This window comes from Mastacembelus armatus, chromosome 10 (assembly GCF_900324485.2).
Source record: "Mastacembelus armatus chromosome 10, fMasArm1.2, whole genome shotgun sequence".
In the NCBI taxonomy this organism is placed as follows: Eukaryota; Metazoa; Chordata; class Actinopteri; order Synbranchiformes; family Mastacembelidae; genus Mastacembelus; species Mastacembelus armatus.
In genome coordinates, this window is record NC_046642.1 from 10,149,756 (window position 1) to 10,167,226 (window position 17,471).

Genomic DNA, 17,471 nt, shown 5'->3' on the forward strand with positions numbered 1-17,471 from the left:
TGTGATGTGTTTGTGTTTGTGTGTAGGACTAGGCGGAGCACACAGCAGTGGACTGTGAAATAAGGGCTTCCCCCACTCTCACTCTTGTCTCCCTGTCTCTCTTTTCCCTTTGTGTTTTTTTTTTTCTGTGGGTAAAAAGAAATTAGTTTGCACACAAGTGAAGTGACAGTTAACTGCAGCCATTTGCTGCCTTTCCTCTCTAAATTAAGGATGTTAGGAAGTGAATGCAAGATTGAATCTGCTGTTTCTTCACTTTTTTTTCTAGATAAATCAACAAGACTTAACACAGCCAGCCCCATTACAGGGCCTAATACTGACACAGCATTTGTGGATAACTCTGAGCTTGTCAGTGAAAAATATTATGGCTATAACTAACAACCCTTTCCATTATCAATTCATCTGTCAATCATATTGAAACAAAATGGATATTTCCATTTGACCTCTGGCAAATAAGTAATTTGTAATTACTTATCAAATAGTGATTTTGCTTGACTGCATTGATTGATCAAATATCAAAATAGTTGCAGATTAACTCTGCAATCAAATCATTGTTTTATCTCTAAAGACTAGATGTTTCAGCATGACACATATATATAATGGTATATATTGTTTTATTTGGTTCAAACTTTTAGACAAAAAAAAATAGCACAACATGATCAGCAACATGACAATCCTACAAACAGCAGTGACAGAGATCTCAAACGTAGTAATCAACAGTGGAGGATAAAGGAGGAGTGTGGATGATGAGGTCTGATCTGAGTGGTTAGTCTGTCAACAGGAAACAGGGCTGACAAGAGTAGAGTGATAAACAGAGTGCAGCTGAAGATAAGGATGTAAACAGATGAAAATGGATTAAGCTAGTGACGCTGGGCGTGAATCACCGCACCTGAAGGCAGACAGAAAATGTGTCACACAGTTTTGTTATCACCCAGAACAGATGTGAAGAAAAGAAATCCCTTTTTTTACCACACTGACCACAAAATGATGCTGCCAGATAGTAAAGTAAAAAAAATATATAGTAAACATATTTTAGAAAACAGGAAAACTGACATTAAACACAAGGGAACACGTTTGATTGGACTAATTATTTTAAGGCTGCTATTTATCTGTGGGACAATACTGTTACAATGTATGTGTATTCTGCACTGTATGTTTATTCTTACACATAATATGGTGGACTGTCAGAAATGTGTGGCTTTCTTTGGATGACTGAGTACAAAAGCTAAGTGTGTAGCATCACAGTGACTGGTTGAACTGCTTCGACCACTTCTTTCTAGAGCTTCTTTTCCATTTTTTTGCTTCTTTGAATCTCACAGCTCGCTCTCTCCCTCCATTTTTTTTTTTTTTTTGCCCTGTGTCCCTCCACTCTAATTCATTTTCTCTAAAAGGTGTACGGTCCAACGTAGATGGAGAGCCTAAGGGCAGAGCTGGTCTGGTAGCTGCCCTGGTAGCTGAGCAGAGGGTTAACTGACACCATCTCCAGATCCAACGTGTATTCCCTGGGTCCTGACACAGCGCGGGCCAGCACCAGCATGGCACTGATATTATTGATTTGCTGCAGAAGACAAAACAAATATTACTGAGCACATGTCTACAGCAGGAGGTACAGTCACCAGTGTGTGGGTGAGTTTTTGGAGCACTATACCGACAAGTATGTGCATGTTTGAGCACTCGGAGAACTGCTGTGTAAATAACATGTTATTACCCCAGTGAAAGTAATGTTTCAGAATAAAAGACAGTTTCACTGTTGCTCACCCAGGTGTTCATTCAGCTTTATGATCATTTTGGAAGCAGCGTTGCCAGACTTGGCTGACAAAAAGTAGCCCATTCAAGGCCAGAGTCATTTTCTTTATACATAGCACCAAACTCTCAAAAAGAATTTGCTGTTATGGTAGTTCCTAGTAAATGTCTCAAATCAAATCACCTGTAAAATAAAGTCTTATTACAATAACTAGATTTCAACTACTACTGAAAGGTTTAACTTCTGATACTTTATGTATATTGTGTTAGTACCGCTTTCACCTAATAACATTTTTAATTTTATTAACTTTTATTTCTAAAGGTTTTTACAAGTGTGGTACTAGTACTTTTACTTGAGAGTATAAATACTTCCTCCAACACTACTCTCTGCTGTTGCACAGGTAGGCTGGACAAGTAATCATCAAATCAACGATCCACCATGCTCTTCTGTGTAACAGTACTCACCCTGATGTAGAAGTCTCCGTTCTCGTCACCGGAGCTGATGCGGAAGGTGTTATAAGCGCCTGGGGAGACGCTGGTGGCCTGAATCTGGAAGATGTCGGATGGTACGGAGCGCTCTGAGGTGATGCTCATGTAGCGGTGGACGATGGAGAAAGGGAGATCCCGGCACGCAGGTTTATTGACAGGACACACACAGCGGCTGAACACACACACACACACACACACACACACACACACACACACACACACACAGAGGAGTAAACACCAGAGAGAAGCGTTTACTTTGAGTGAACATGTGAACATGTGAAGTGCATGTTGGTAGTAGGCATGGACAGAATATGAGAAAATGGACCAGGGGTCAAAGAGACATAGTAGGCAACTGCTCACCTCCTAAGACAGGCACAACACCCAGATTGAAAGAGAAATGTCAATGTGGCAGTTTTGCGTCTCTTTGTGGCATTTGCATTGCTCTTCAGATTTGTTTGGTGTGTCTTTGTGGTCATTCTGTGTTTCTTTGCATTCATTTTGAACCTTCATGTAATTTTGCATCTCTCGGTAGTCACTGAGTCTATTTGTAATCACAGAGGAACATGTACTGTCATTCATGTTGTTTTGTGTTTATTTTTTGTATCTCTTTGCAGCTGTTTTGTGCCTGTTTGTAGATGTTGGACTTTCCAACAAGAAATGTCACTTGTTATAGCCATTCAATAATTCCTCCATGACAGTAAGTGCAGAATAGAAATAACTGTAGTTCATAATTGAGCCAGTAGAGGGAGCAGTATGACAGCAGTGTTTTCCTGAAATCTAATACTGAACAGTAGCCTTTTTTTCTTTCATGTTTTTCTAAAACACATTTTATACTACCAAATCATTTGGGATACGTTAACAGTGACCCACACCTGTTACCAATCCAACACTTGTTCACAAAAGTAATAGTTTTCTTATTGCACTGGACCATGTTCACAAGAAAAAGCTGTAAGAGTTGGACACATACATGGAAAAAGTAATTGCAGTAATCTCGCAGTTTGAGCCATACAGGGGCTGATTATATTCTGAGCTGATGGCCAGCACATAGTTGAATAATTGGGGAGAGGTGTGTGGATTCGTGTGTTTGTGTGTGAACACACTCAAGTTTCCATGAAGTGTCACTCACTTCTCAGACACTTTTACATATGGGTCTTGGCATCGGTTTGTGTCCACACACTGGTAACGTCCGTGGATATTCACACAGGTCTGTGCCTCGGTGCACTGATGTTCGCCAGTTTCACATTCATTTATATCTGCAGAAGAAGAACAGCTTGTGATGTTCAACTGAACAGGAACAGGACAAGACAGAAGTGTACAAGAATAGAGCTGCTGTCAAAGAGTGAGCAAGTACTGACTCAGTGCACCATTTGTGACACTGAAAGCACAGAGTGGAAGGTGTTAGTTTTGGGAGGAAATGGAGGCGGGTGTGCTTACCTTGGCATAGTCTTGTCCCTAGCAGCTGGTATCCTTCTGGACACACACAGGAGAACTTCCCTGGTTCGTTGACACACTGGTACTGGCACAGGTAACTGGAGTAGCTGCACTCATCAATGTCTGTCAAGTTGTAAATTCAGGTTTTATTAATTGAAATGAACAGATGAACCTCAGAAAGGCAAGCAGAGTGGCTTTCTTACCATTACAAGCAAAACCATCAGGGCCCAGCTCGTAGCCCTGATCACACCGGCAGAGGAAGGTGCCATATGTGTTGTAACACCTCTGAGAGCAGGGGGCACCCATGTCACATTCATTCACATCTGATGGGATAGAGGGTAAAAACTTCAAAAGGAGGCTCAATGATACACCCCAGTGTGGAGTACAACATGAACACACAATTTAACCACAGTGGCCAACACTGAAACAATTTGGTTTTTTCAGATAAGAAAACCATCTTGTCTTTGGTGAGTACTTCTCAATGCTTCTTTCATCACTTGGTTGTGTCACTCACCAATGCAAGATCGGTTGTTTCCTGCCAGCTGGAAACCCGGCTCACACTGACAAGAGAAGGAGCCAGGGACGTTGACACAGCGATGTTGGCAGTACCTGTACCTGCACTCATCAATGTCTGGCAGAGAGAAATAAAGTCAGAAGTTGAATATTCCTGTAGGATCTTACACCTTCATCCATAGCCATATAGTAATTTTTTCTGAGCTGCCATATTTATGCCTATTTAGATACACTGGCTTCAGGATAACTTTAGATTTTCTCACCAATGCACTCAGTGCCAACCTTGCGGTAACCATCTGGACACTGACAGGTGAAGGCACCCAGTGTGTTGATACAATGCTGACTAGGCTGACAGTCATGTTCGTCTCGCTCACACTCATCGACGTCTGTGTTTGTGGGTGGCGTGAAAAAGAGACACACATGTAGAAACGGTGGTTATTGTGAGCAAACACAGCATCATTCAGCATGACCGACAGATACGGTGTGACTGTTAGAGGACAGGCGTTGGCAACTCTCTTCCCCTCATTTGCACTCGACAGCTGAGAATATCACATCATGTTCGCTGTCTCATGCAGGCCAGATGAACACCTTGTCCTCCGCTTGTGGCGGAGGACAGCAACAGCAAACACAGCAGCTGTACTTGTGTGAAATCTTCCAAATTCCTACACTGTCTGTCAACCCCCCATGGATTCACTCACACCCACACAGACTGAACCAACACTCTGCCTCCAGTCTCAACACCTGCTATAGCCACCTGTCCCTCACAATCTGTGGCCTGAGACAATAAATTTACACAAACACACACACATAAACATGCTTGATAAACACTCATCCCCTGGCCACCTGTCCACCTCCAACCCCAAGACCTACAAACCAGACACCCACCCACACAGCTGTCTCCCTGCGGCTCGTAGCCCAGCGGGCAGGGGTTAAAGGCCTCAGTGGGTGTGATGGGGGGCTCTGGAGCTGGGATAACAGACGCAGAGCGGGGAAGGCACAGGTATCCCCCATAGTGGTTGAAGCACTTCATTTCTCCTTTGCAGGCATCTGGAATAGTCTCACACTCATTTATGTCTGATGGGAGATGCAGAAAGTGATATTTAACTACTGACAGTGGGTAGACGAAACATTAAAAAACACAACACAGGACTCAGAGAGAAAGGACAATCAAAGCCGTTATTGTAGAATTAGGAATTGAGGATGGTGCTTAGGAAAAGAGAGGTAAAGTAGAGCATTACCTTTGCAGTGCTCAGTCTGAGGGTCCCAGTGATACCCATCTGTGCATTCCTATGAGACGCAGAGAAAGACAGTGTGAGAAAAAGATGGAAAGAAAGATGTGAACAGTCCTTCTGAGCCAAGCCGTTGCATAATATATTCATCATATATCCCACAGTAGTTGGACATAAGAAAAGGAGAGGATAGAGAAACATGTTTCCTCTGTATTCATGTAAGGCCAAAAACAAGGGAATTCTGCTGCTGTTAAAAGAAGTCTGGCATTTCAAACTCCTTTCCTTGATCCAAATGTCACTCCAAAAACACTGAATTTAAGGTCAGTCTTTGGAAGAAAAAGGGCTGTTATCATTCTGGAAAAAAATATTGCTGCAAGCTGTGTGGAAAGAAAAAGTGTGGCCTAAAGAAACATAGAATTAAAATTAAAATAACTTTTACCTATGATTACTGTACAGTGTCTAAAAGGGAAAACTGCTGTGGCATATTAAAAACAACAATGATGATGATGAGGTAATAAAAGAAAGAGAGCAAGAGATCTAAGTGAGAAGAAACAGTAATGTCCACTAACAGGTGTGATACACAATAAAAAAGAAAGTGCAAAGAAAAAGAAAGGAGTAAGGAAGGAAAAGAGAAGGAGGGAGGGAGATTCATCCATCCTTACCGTGTAGGTGTCACTTTCTGTAGGTGGCTGTGAAATAGCACTGTGGAGGAGCACAAACACACATATGCACACGCACAAGTTTGACACACAAGCGCCCTGCATACTAATGCACTAATTGGTGGTGGACAGGACAGGAACACACGTAAAACATGCACACAAACACACACACGCAGGGTTATCAGACAGGAGCGGTGCCTTGACGACTGTGCGATGTATGGAGCAGCCAAGAAGTGGTATCTGTGTTTCGGGGAGAGACAGAGGGAAAGGAAGTGGGAAAAGACATAAAAAAAAGAGACAACATTAGAAACTCAGAAATCACAAAATGGCTCGATTCAGTCTCAAAACACACTAGTGCTGTAAGCTGTTGCCACAGCTGAGATGGATAAATCAACTCAAAGCAAAAGCACTCCAGCCAATTTTTAGGTAGTTAATCAGAGCACAAACAGCTTCTTGGACTTGGTTCACTGTTTGTAAACCAAACAGTTCCCCCTTGATCACAGCGAGAATAAATGTAATGAATCACTCTGCCAGGTAAAAATATAAACGTTGTGACGTACTCCATCCTTCAGCTGAAAATAACAAAGTCAACATCACAGAAATACTTTCATATTAGCTGCTCACTGAAAGCCCTCTGTGTCTGCAGATTGGCAGACTACAACTCACTGGAATGATAGTCTTGCTGAGCGCTGCCTCCAGAGGTTCAGCTTACTGTGTATCAGAGCAGCGTTGGTGGGAGCACACAAATCCTGGCTATATACTTGCATATTTTACAAAAGCATCTCCTGTTTAGCTGCTTCACATTCTGAGATAAAGACAAAGTCTCTGTGTCAAGGAATCTAGTTTTCTACAGATGCTGTGATTTGACTTTACAATGTAAGAGAGCATCTTTGTCAGGACTGAAACCTAACTAAGTACATTTACTCAAGTACTGCACAAGTGCAATTCTAGGTACTTTTTTTATAATACATCACACTATAGAAGAAAATATTTTGCTTTTTACTGCACCGCATCTATCTAACAACTAAAGCTAGCAGTTTGTATTGATTTTACATACAAAACATTTGGCTTGCTGTTTAAAATATATTATTATAGATAATACAGATCATACAGGCATTCTTAAGTTCACACAAGGTCAAATAGAAAGTGAAATCCTGAAATACTTTTTATTATACCCTGTGCACACAAAATGTTATCTTGTGTACATGCAGTTACAAAAATAACTCTCTTTCAGGGCCTCCAGGGCTACATAATTTCATTCTCTGAAAGGGGACATTGGCCATAATGAGAAATTAAAATATACTTTGCTGATACTTTTCTTTACTAAAGTAGAATTTGAATGCTTTTACTTGTACTGGAGTAGTTTTTCATTGAGCTATTTTTACTTTCTAAGTGCTTGTTCCACCTCTGGTCTTTTCTGCAATGTTCAGTACAGTGAGGTCTATTTTTTAGGTAGATTCATACAGCATTATGTTTGCTGAGTGTTCTGAAGAACTGGCTTTTCTCCCAGAAGAGCAACACAACCATCCTTCATTTAATATTCCTGGAGAGAGGCTATAAGTGTTTAAGTTGACTATAACATAAACAAATCATCTATTCCAGCTCTGCCAAAAGCAGGTCAACTGAAGGAATAAAAACATTCTGGGCAGGAGCTGTCTGTAAAGTCTGTGAGCTCCAGTTCAAACACGACACTTATAATCAGGGCCTGTCTACGTGCATAGACACACGCTGTGATAGAAAATCCAGAGGCCACATTCACAGGCAGTGCTTATTGTTGTATTTCATGTTGAGACAAACAGAAGGCCGCAGGGTGACGTGGACACCCTCAAATGCTTGATGGATGACATCATAGGCCATTTGTGACCTGTGCATGGTGAAATTAAGCAAAACATGCCTTCTCCCTGTAAGCACAGACAGCAACACATAGTGCTGTGCAATCAGACAGCCGCAGTACGTGATCTCTCTGAATTTGCCCAGCAGCCACTTACAGCCAGCAAGAATGTGACCCAAAACCGCCTAAAAACAAACTGACCATCAGAGCGGGGTCGTCACTGACTGGCTACTCAGTGTGGGCAGCAGGGATGCATGGGTGTTGCCCTGCTGCCACCAGAGATCAAGTGGCGGTGGACCTCTGGAATGCCCGTGGAAAGGATGTGGGCGCCAGTTCTCAGCTGGGATGCCCTGCCACGACAGTGGTTCCCAGAGTATCAGATTCTGGGAAACCCCCCATGGTTCACGTAAGAGGACAGCTGGTGCCAAACCTCCAGCCACTGCTCCTCTAACCTCTCATCTCTCCTCATTGTGTAGGAGGATGTCAGAAAATGGGGCTCATGTGCGGGAATTTGTTGTCTGGGTTCAGACTAACACAGATTCACTGTAATACCACCTCACTGATACTGGAAATCTCAGTATAATGCTACAATATATCACAATGCATGAAAATATTAAAATCTGACTTAATTATTGGAGCTGAAAGGATTAGATGTTTCATCAATAATCATTTGATTGGTTATCTTTTTATACAACAAAAATGCAAAAAGTTTAACTCAAATGAGAAACTTTTTGCTATTTTTTTTCAAATTCTACAGATTTGGACTGTTGGACAAAACAATCTTATGATGGGCATTTTTAATTATTTTCTGGCATTTAATAACAGATCAACTGACATTTCAAATAATTGTCATAGCAGATGCAGTTGATGCATCAAAAAGCATCAGTCACTTGACCTCTCATGATAAAATAATGATTTCAATCAAAACAGTTTGGTCTTGCCTTGGCTTCAGTGGCATCAGGCTAACCTATTTTTGAAGTCACAAGTGTAAACTGCAGGTGAGACATGGGTACATGGTCAGCTTTGTGTAGTTGTGCTCTGTTGTGCATGGAGCAGCCTGAGAACATGGTGGCCCAGTGCTCTCCTGCTGCGCTTTGTCACTGTTGAGACAGCAAACCTGAAAATCCACAAAAAGGGGTTCTCTGTCTCACACACAACCCGGCTCCAGTTTTGGCAAACTCCACAGTCAATCATAGATGGTAGCCTGCAGGACAAATCCACACTCTGCAACTGTAAAATCCCTCCTGAGTTGTTCAGTTCTCCCAGTGGCAGTGCTGCTCTGTCTCTCTATATATAAAGAGTGTAAAAGGGCTGTGATGTATTTGGGGATGCAGACAGTACGGCGTGAGATAATAGGCTTCTCTAGCGGGGGACAGTACTCCTTCCTGTTCCCTTTATAATCCCACTTGAGTCATTACAGTGACAATACAGCTGTCACATGTTAGCTATTAAGAGTATACTGTATACACAAGTTGTAAATACACTGCCACACAGTAGAAAGGCAGCAGGATGCTCTGTCTAAAATGCCATTTAGGTTTGAAGTGTGTCTGCGTGTGTTTCATGCTGACACCTGTTTCTCTCGTTCAATGGAAGTTGCTGCTCCTGCTCGGAAATTTGACTCAGAACTTCAGCCGGTTTTGTTTTTCTGTAGTTTTCCCTCAGAAAACTGAGTTTGTGACACTGACTTTAAATGTTGTAAAGGAGGTATGACATGGAAGACGTTTGCAACATACTGTACAACAGCACATGCTGTGTGACTCATTGCCTCTTCCTGTCTACCCCCCTGTTACAGTCTCTGAAACCCAGAGCCAAGAAGCGAACTGCACAGACTGTGGCCCATATTATCTTGGCCCTCGTGAGGAGCCAAGTGTAGCTGGAGGAGCAGAGCGGTGGTGCAGCTGTGACGTGTATGGCCTGTACCAGAAAAGTGGGTAAGAAGCACATCTCACCTCCATTACTTCTTCATAAATCTCATGCAAAAATGATATGTCATCCAGCACCGTTCTGTTTGACAAACACCTCTTCTTACCGGCATATAGGACATTTAAGAAAGACAGGAAAACTCACTCTTTTTTTCTTGGCTCTTCCGGCTCTCGGTCTCCCTCTGACTAGCGTGGCTTCTGTTGGCTGCGGTCGTCCTGGCTGAGTTGGCGGACAGAAGTGGTCCCTTAAACTCCTGCCTGTATGACCCTGAGAGAGTAAGTGGGGAGACCGACAGCTGGAGCAGCTGAACACATGCAAAGGGAGGGAAGGAGAGAGTGAGCAAGAGACGTAGAGAAGAGAGAGAGGGAGGAGAGAGGGACAGCCCATTCTTGCCCCCCTCCCTCCCTCCCACCCACCCACCCCAAAGGCCCCCTGCACTGCCATCCTCCACTCTCCAAACCCCCTCTCCCTGACCCCCCAGGATGCAAATTCCTGGTCTGCGGCCCAAATACCAAAATTCCAAATCTGTCCAAATCGCAGGCGGAACAACAACTCACAGATTTACACACACATTCACCCACCATTCCCCCCCCCCCATTTTCTTACCCAATGCCCTCTCTTACTGGTCCCACAACACACCTGGTTTCATTTAAACTAAACCCCCACAAAACCCCGAAGCTCTCCCACCCTTTCTTCCCTCCTCATTCCCCATTTACCCCCCATCTATCTATACTTACCTCCCCCATCTTGTCCTCTTTTTTTCTCCATAAAGCTCCCATCCAATCTGACATGCAGGATATTTATAGCCAGAGAAGGAGAAGTTAATGGAATGTGGTCAAAAATTAGAGAGTGGAGAAGAGAGCGTGGAGACTTGTTTGGAAAATTTGTCATCTTATTTCACAGAATAGACTGATGACGCTTTTGGAATAAAATACTGAAAATAAACTATTGTCATAAACCAGCATTCTAACTTTGCTGCTCTGTGTTTATACGTGACTAATCCATTACTGCACTTGAAACCATTTCCGGCAGTGTTTTTCTTGCAAAATTTGCCGTCTGTTATGTTGCAAACTGGTTAAGATGTTGCTTAACCCACATTAGTTTCAGCTTCATAATATTAGGCCTGACCCAGCTAAAAATCAAAATCGTCACCAGTGGGCTGGGCTACCTGCAAAATAGAAGTCTCTTGAAAATTAAATGAGCAGCAGCCACATAAGTAAAATTGCAGTCTTCATTCCAAGATTCTTAAAAAATGTAACATCCATTACAAAATGACAACCCACAATAAAGTTTACAACTACATTTTTTTTTAATAGACATACTAGTCTATATATTTTTAGGAAGCACAATCATGCTATTTTCAAAATTATGGGAACAATGGCTCTATTTTTGTCCTTTCCATTCTGAGTAAACCACCAATGTTTAGGTTTACAAACCTTTACTTTGCCTCCAATTGTTTATCAGTCCCGTGTTTCTGGGTGGTGGCAGAGATAGCAGCTGTCATTACAGGGAATGTTGTTAGAAATCACACTGGCAACCCCCTACAGTAGTTGGACCAACTGCATCTCCCTGGATGGTCCCTTATTCCCACAACCTGCACACACAGGTCTCATATTCAGACATGTAATCTGTTGGTCATATTTAAAATCTTAAGCATTAGTACAGTTTTCACTGCATAGTGAGTGCAGATTGTTGAGGCTTGAGTGTTACAAATCGGCCATCTTCACTTCTGCGACATGATTTATATCTCCTACCTCTCTATCTCTAATCTCCATCCAACATTCACAAGGTCAGTAAATCCTCTCTCTGGAATGGGTTAATGATAACATGTCATATATCGCACAGCAGATAAAACAATACTGTAAAACAGAATGGCATTTTGGTTAAAATATGTGATGAATTTTATTTACAAATCAAATTTACAGGCGGGCTGAAAGTGAGCTCGAGAAGTAGAATTCATCAGCGAAGAGAGAAAGGCCAAACCCAAGGACTAAGACAGCATCAGTAGTGGGGTGAAGAGGAAGAAGTGAACCAAACAGAGGGGCAAGTCCTGGAGAAAACACTTCAGTCATGATACATTTTGAAGATACAGCTTTTGATGACGCCCATGTATCTGTCCCACACAACCTGATGTCTGAGGGGCAGAAAGACAAGAGACAGAAAGAGAGTGAACTATAAGTAAGTGGAGCAAAGAGATACTGTAAGTCTCATGACAAACTCATTATGAAATCTGGGTCAAGAGAGTAAATGAGGCAGTCTTTGTCCACTCAATGTAATGGGGGGGGACCTGTTTCTTTTTATGAATATCTCTTTGTTAAGCATGTAGTGGTGTAGGGCTGTGTAAACCTTTAACTACATTCCTGAGTGTTTGCATGAGAAACAAGGTAACTACAGTTTAAGAAATAAGGGGCGAGATAGGGTGACACCCACTGGTAAAAGAGAGACGTCAATATCACAAAGGGGTTTAACATAACCAATTTAGTGCTCATATTTGAAATACTTAGGCAGTGTGTAATGAGTGCAAACATATATATCCTTATTGGGTTATGGTTAGTTTACCCACCCACAGCTCTCTACTGTAATAATGGCAGTATTTGTGCCTTATGCCCCCTTTTGGGAATAGATAACACTGGCAGGGTCAGTGCCACACTCTGCCTCGTAGATTTTACAGAATAAAAGCTCATTAACTCACTTGAATGTGTCAAGTATGTGTGCAGAGTTGGTGTAATGAGTGAGGTAGAGTCTCATGTCCGCAGCTGTCCATCGGTCTGAGCGGCATGGCTCAATAAACTGAGGGAGAAAAGGAGGGGAGGAGACATTACGTCACACAGCCTCAGAGGCAGACCTTGCAGCTGGCACAGGTCTTAGAAAATTCGGGCTGGATGGCTTGTCTTTGCAACAAGCCACTTTTTTTTTTTTTTTTTTTTTTTTTAAACGGTACAAACCTTTTCCACAAGATCAATGAAGAAATCTCTGACATCTTTTGTGTTGGTTAACTTTGCTGCAATGTTAACGAGGCCTCTGGAAAGATTCTACGAAGACACAAAAAAGCTGACTTCACAGAAAATGATGATGCTTACTAAAAAAAAATGTATTTAACACTTCTGTTCTCATTAGCATCGCCTGTCACTGTAGCAGTTACTGACTGATCGTATCTAGGATATAATGAACTGTTTTGTTTCTCACCTTGAAATTAGCCTCCATCTCATTAAAAGCTTTTGTCTTTCCTCTGAGAGCTGTACAGACCAAACTGAACAGAGGAGATACCAGAAAAAGACAGGTTAGAAAAAAGACAGTGCACAAAATTATAGTTGAAAGCCAGTAATCAGCAAGAATGTGTGGGGCTTTCTCTGTTTGTTACCTTTTGTGTTGATCCAGCAGATCTTTGTCAGTGATTAAAATCTTCAGTTCCTTCAGCTCTTGCAAAAACTCTTTATCAAGATCGACGTCCATGTCTTCCACCATGTTATCTACAAAGAACACTTAAGTCAGATACTGTCACATCAATTTAAAGGATGTTCTCTTTATTATCACTACTTGCTCCCTTTCTTACAACAACTACAACTGGTTTATGAGTAGTTCACAAACTTAAAAATCATCCTTATTCCAATGACGACCTGCAAAACCTGCCTGACCTCTGCTGGTCAGTGAGCCTCACTGACACAGACCCTGTTCTAAATGTTCCTCATTCAAAACGCATACCCAACAAAAAGAGCAGGCCTCTTATTCTCAAGTAAGGTGTTTATTGTAAGCTCTTTTTAGAATCCGTTGCAGTTTCAAATGTTTATTTCTAATGATAACACTAATGGTTTATTGCGCCGTGACGCTGCAGTTATATAAGTGTTAAAAATGGTATACATGCGCCTCAGGGCCTGTGTCAGCAAAATGGCCAAGGGAAACAACAGAAATCACTCACCAACGGCCCCAACGGTCCAGTTGTTGATAAGCTGCCCGGCACAAAAAGCAAAATCTTGGAAAGTGAGATATTGTAGCTTTCTTTTCCCCGTCTCAAAGCGATTGTTGGCAAAGAAAACAATGGCAGCATAATCCCTGAGACAAGAAGAGTGGGCATTACAGGAAATAACAAAATCTGTAAGAAGTTTGTTGTTTTCACTGGCTTGGATATTCTGAACACCAGTATTTTCACGTAGCATTGTGCACGTTATGAAACCATGGAGTAATTCATCATTAAAACTACAACCAGACATACATGAAGCACTATTAAGGCTTTAAAAAATAAACCCAAGGCAAAGAGAGCTTGTACTTCACACTGATTACCTCGCAAGACTGTCAGAAAGAAGAAAATGCTGACGTATGTTCTCCACAAGGGGGCCCTTCAGCTCTTCCACAACTTTGAATACACGTTTGAAGTTGTCAAACTGAAATTAACAGGAGATTCACTAAATATACAAAAGCATGACTGAAAAACCTGCATGAGAATTCAACTTAATCATCACAATTAATAAACAGCTGGAACAATGCTGAAAGAAATCAGAAGCTTTTTGAACAGTTGAAACCTACTACTCACAGAAAACAAATGTACAGGAACTACAGGAAGCTGAATGAAACCATGAAATTATGAAAGTCTGTGGAGCTCAGAATTCATTTTACCTGTCGTCTGCAGCTTTTCAACGTCACACTAGTCTTGGCACTGATGTCATCCAAGTCCTTCTTGGTTCCTTTAGAGAGTTTCTTTCCCAGAACTTCACGGACAAATGCATCATCAAAAGCATAGTACCTAAACAAGGAAACAGAGGCAAGAAGAGGAAACTTATAAGAAAATGATACTGTCTCAGTATCAGGTTTAACAGAGAAGCATAACAGCTCAAAGAAGAGGTATTTTCCACACAATTACAGAAAAATACAGAAAGCCTTTTAAAAAAAAATAACAGAACAGGACAAAAGGACAGGACAGAACAAACCGGTTTTAAACGGTTAAAACCAGTTTTCAGACCAAATCAGTTCAAACTGGTTCACACCAGTTTCTGGATCAAACGAGCTCAAACTGGGTTTTGGACCAGACCGGAGAAAACGGCCCAACCTGGGGAATAAAAAAACAGACGAAACCTTTCTATGAGGATGGCTTGTCGATGAGGTGGGATCTGGAACAGCAGCTGGTTGGCTAGCTTGGCCGGACTGTGAAGAAGACGTTCACACATCTGGAACGTCCTGTACTGGTCCATTGTGTCACTTAGCAGAACATCTGCACTTGCCTCACATTCCTCCAGCACTCCTCCCTCCATTCGTACTTTCACTGCATCATTCACTGAAATGTCAGACAAGCAGGGCTTACTGGACTGAGCTGCAGGTGTGGGCTGATTATACAGCACCACTAATTATTAGCTAATGCATCATAACACACAATGGTGACAAGAAGCGTACAGGCTGTAAAGGTACACATGTGGCTCAAAGTGTTGGTACCCTTTGAGTATTAAAATATGTTTTATATCCAGTACATCCCAAATTGTTCTTTGTAAACCTAAATCGGAAAAAACACCTCTAATCATCATTATGCCCCACAGTCTCAGTGAGTTCATAAATATAGTGGGACCCGTACCGGTATATCCATCCAACCACAACTGATAAACCTCCTCATCCATGATAGTGGTGTTACCCACGAACACGTCCAGTTCCACTGCCATCTGCGTGGAGACAAAGACACACAGTGTCAAAGATGATTAACACAACCACAACGCCAATCAAACTGCCAAATCGCCACTAAGGGGACATTATACCTTGTTCTGAGTGTTGTCCTACACAGATTTATGCACTAAGCTAGGAGAACAGTTGATCTACAAATTATATTGACACGAGCTAAAATTCACTTCCCATGGCTTATCAATTAGCTAATTAGCTTAGCTTAGATTCCTATTACCGTCCTATGCTACCTGCGTCCAGCCCCAAAGCGGTACATTAAGACCAAATTAACATGACGATAAAATAACGTTACCAGCGCAAAGTTTTAAGGTTTGTAGTAAAAAGCACCGCGTCTATTAAAGAGAGCAACTGTAATGCTATCACTGCGCACTGTCAACAACAGCAGTCGCATACACGGGTACTTCCGGTTTTGTTACGTCACCGGAAAAGCTCCATGAATTGAATGAAAGAACTGAGCTGTTTATTAACAATACTATACATATACACTGCACACTGTACTCAACAATGGAATAGTACAGAATAATGATTCATGTATTATTCAACTGCAGATTAATGTTCTAAAATAAAGTATAATTTGTAGTTTTTTACAAAAGCATTTTGTGCAATGAAGCCAAACTTGCATTGTCTACAAATGTCAAAATAATGACTGTTGCTGAAAATGCATAAAGATCTGTGGTAGGAATGGTCTATGTGTTTCCTGCAATTGTATTTTTCTGTAGCCTGTTTATAGAGGTTTTTACTTTTATTGTGAAACAATCATACGGGAAACGTCATGGCTGACGTTCCACTGACAGCACCGCCCCTCGGTGAGATTGTTTTTTACACTGTAGTCTGAGTTGTTGTTGTTTATTTGTTTGTTTGTTTAGTCGCTACATTGTAACACCCAACATTCCAACCCACCGTTGTAATACCGCAACAGTTCTTTGTTGCTACAGTTACAGTGAGGCCAGTCACACAGACGTCACCTCCATCAGTTCTGGGTACAATCCGCCATCTGATAGACAGGATGAGCAGAGATCTATCAGACTACACTAATTAACTTTATCTTTGAGTTTTATAACTTGTCTGTCTTTAAACTGATGAATATGTAGGATATGATTATGATCGCAGATTAAGTGAACAACATTATCATGATCAATTTAAGTCACAGTAAAGGACGGTGATTTAAGTTTCAATGAGACTAAAGGTACTTAATACAGTAATGTTTCACGAGTGCCATTATTATGGAAATTCAGGTTACTAATTTCATCATAAGCTGTTATACTGTTTTATTAAGATGTATAGTCTAAATGCACGAGTAGTTTCGGGTTGTTTCTGTTCTATGTTTTTATTTCATGTTTCTTCATCTCTGACCCAAGTTCTATCACTCAACTCAAACATCCCACTCATGTTAAGCAGCCAGCAAACTCATCAATGGCCAAACAAAAAGTCAGACAACAATGGAGGATTATGTGAAGACTCAAATTAACATCTCGTTTGGCAGTCGGGCAGTATCATAACGTCGATCTCCGCCCTTTCGTTTGTCCTCTTAGTTATTTTCAAACGTGTCAGATCAGATCAGACATAGGCCTCTGTTTGAGCCCATATACGCTTTGCTTGCTACCCTGTGTGTACACAATCTGCTCTCTCTTCCTACGGCGATTAATCTAAATAAATCCCTGTAAATCCCTCTGCTCGCCCTCCCTTTCTGTGTTTCTGCGTGTGTCCTTCAAAATCAGAACATGGGGGAGAACATGTCTTTTTGCCGGAACTCTCGGTACACATCGACACTCGTTTCTAACCTCACATGACACCCTGATTCCATCCCCAGCCCCCCTTGCACGGTTAACACCCAACATTGTTATGGCCTCAGTAAAACAATGGAGGTGGGACAGAGGGCGGAAGGATGTGGCTGAATGCCTCAGCATAAACCCATGGAAAAAAAAGCCTTGCAGTCACACTTTCTACCAGTGTTGTTTGAAAAGAGACGAGTAGGTACAACCAGGACTCACATTGTAC

The 17,471-nt window shown here is 41.7% G+C and overlaps 2 protein-coding genes across 2 annotated transcripts; both read right to left on the reverse strand.

Annotated features, from left to right (window-relative positions):
- Window positions 1–594: 594 nt before the first annotated feature.
- On the reverse strand, window positions 595–10,155 carry efemp2a (EGF containing fibulin extracellular matrix protein 2a). The gene is made up of 11 exons (XM_026331075.1): window positions 9,960–10,155; window positions 6,065–6,301; window positions 5,412–5,460; window positions 5,059–5,247; window positions 4,437–4,559; window positions 4,175–4,291; window positions 3,864–3,983; window positions 3,664–3,783; window positions 3,356–3,482; window positions 2,206–2,401; window positions 595–1,555 (listed from the first exon to the last, which is right to left on the reverse strand). The coding sequence occupies exons 2-11, from the start codon at window positions 6,164–6,166 to the stop codon at window positions 1,382–1,384; spliced, it is 1,317 nt and encodes a 438-aa protein (XP_026186860.1). The 5' UTR covers window positions 6,167–6,301; window positions 9,960–10,155; the 3' UTR covers window positions 595–1,381.
- Window positions 10,156–11,207: 1,052 nt separating this feature from the next.
- On the reverse strand, window positions 11,208–15,874 carry fibpa (fibroblast growth factor (acidic) intracellular binding protein a). Its single transcript, XM_026330391.1, has 11 exons — window positions 15,551–15,874; window positions 15,373–15,457; window positions 14,883–15,081; window positions 14,427–14,553; window positions 14,094–14,194; window positions 13,732–13,865; window positions 13,177–13,285; window positions 13,002–13,065; window positions 12,761–12,847; window positions 12,508–12,605; window positions 11,208–11,949 (listed from the first exon to the last, which is right to left on the reverse strand). Exons 2-11 carry the CDS (start codon window positions 15,455–15,457, stop codon window positions 11,880–11,882), a joined length of 1,074 nt encoding a protein of 357 aa, XP_026186176.1. The 5' UTR covers window positions 15,551–15,874; the 3' UTR covers window positions 11,208–11,879.
- Between the last annotated feature and the right edge of the window lie 1,597 nt (window positions 15,875–17,471).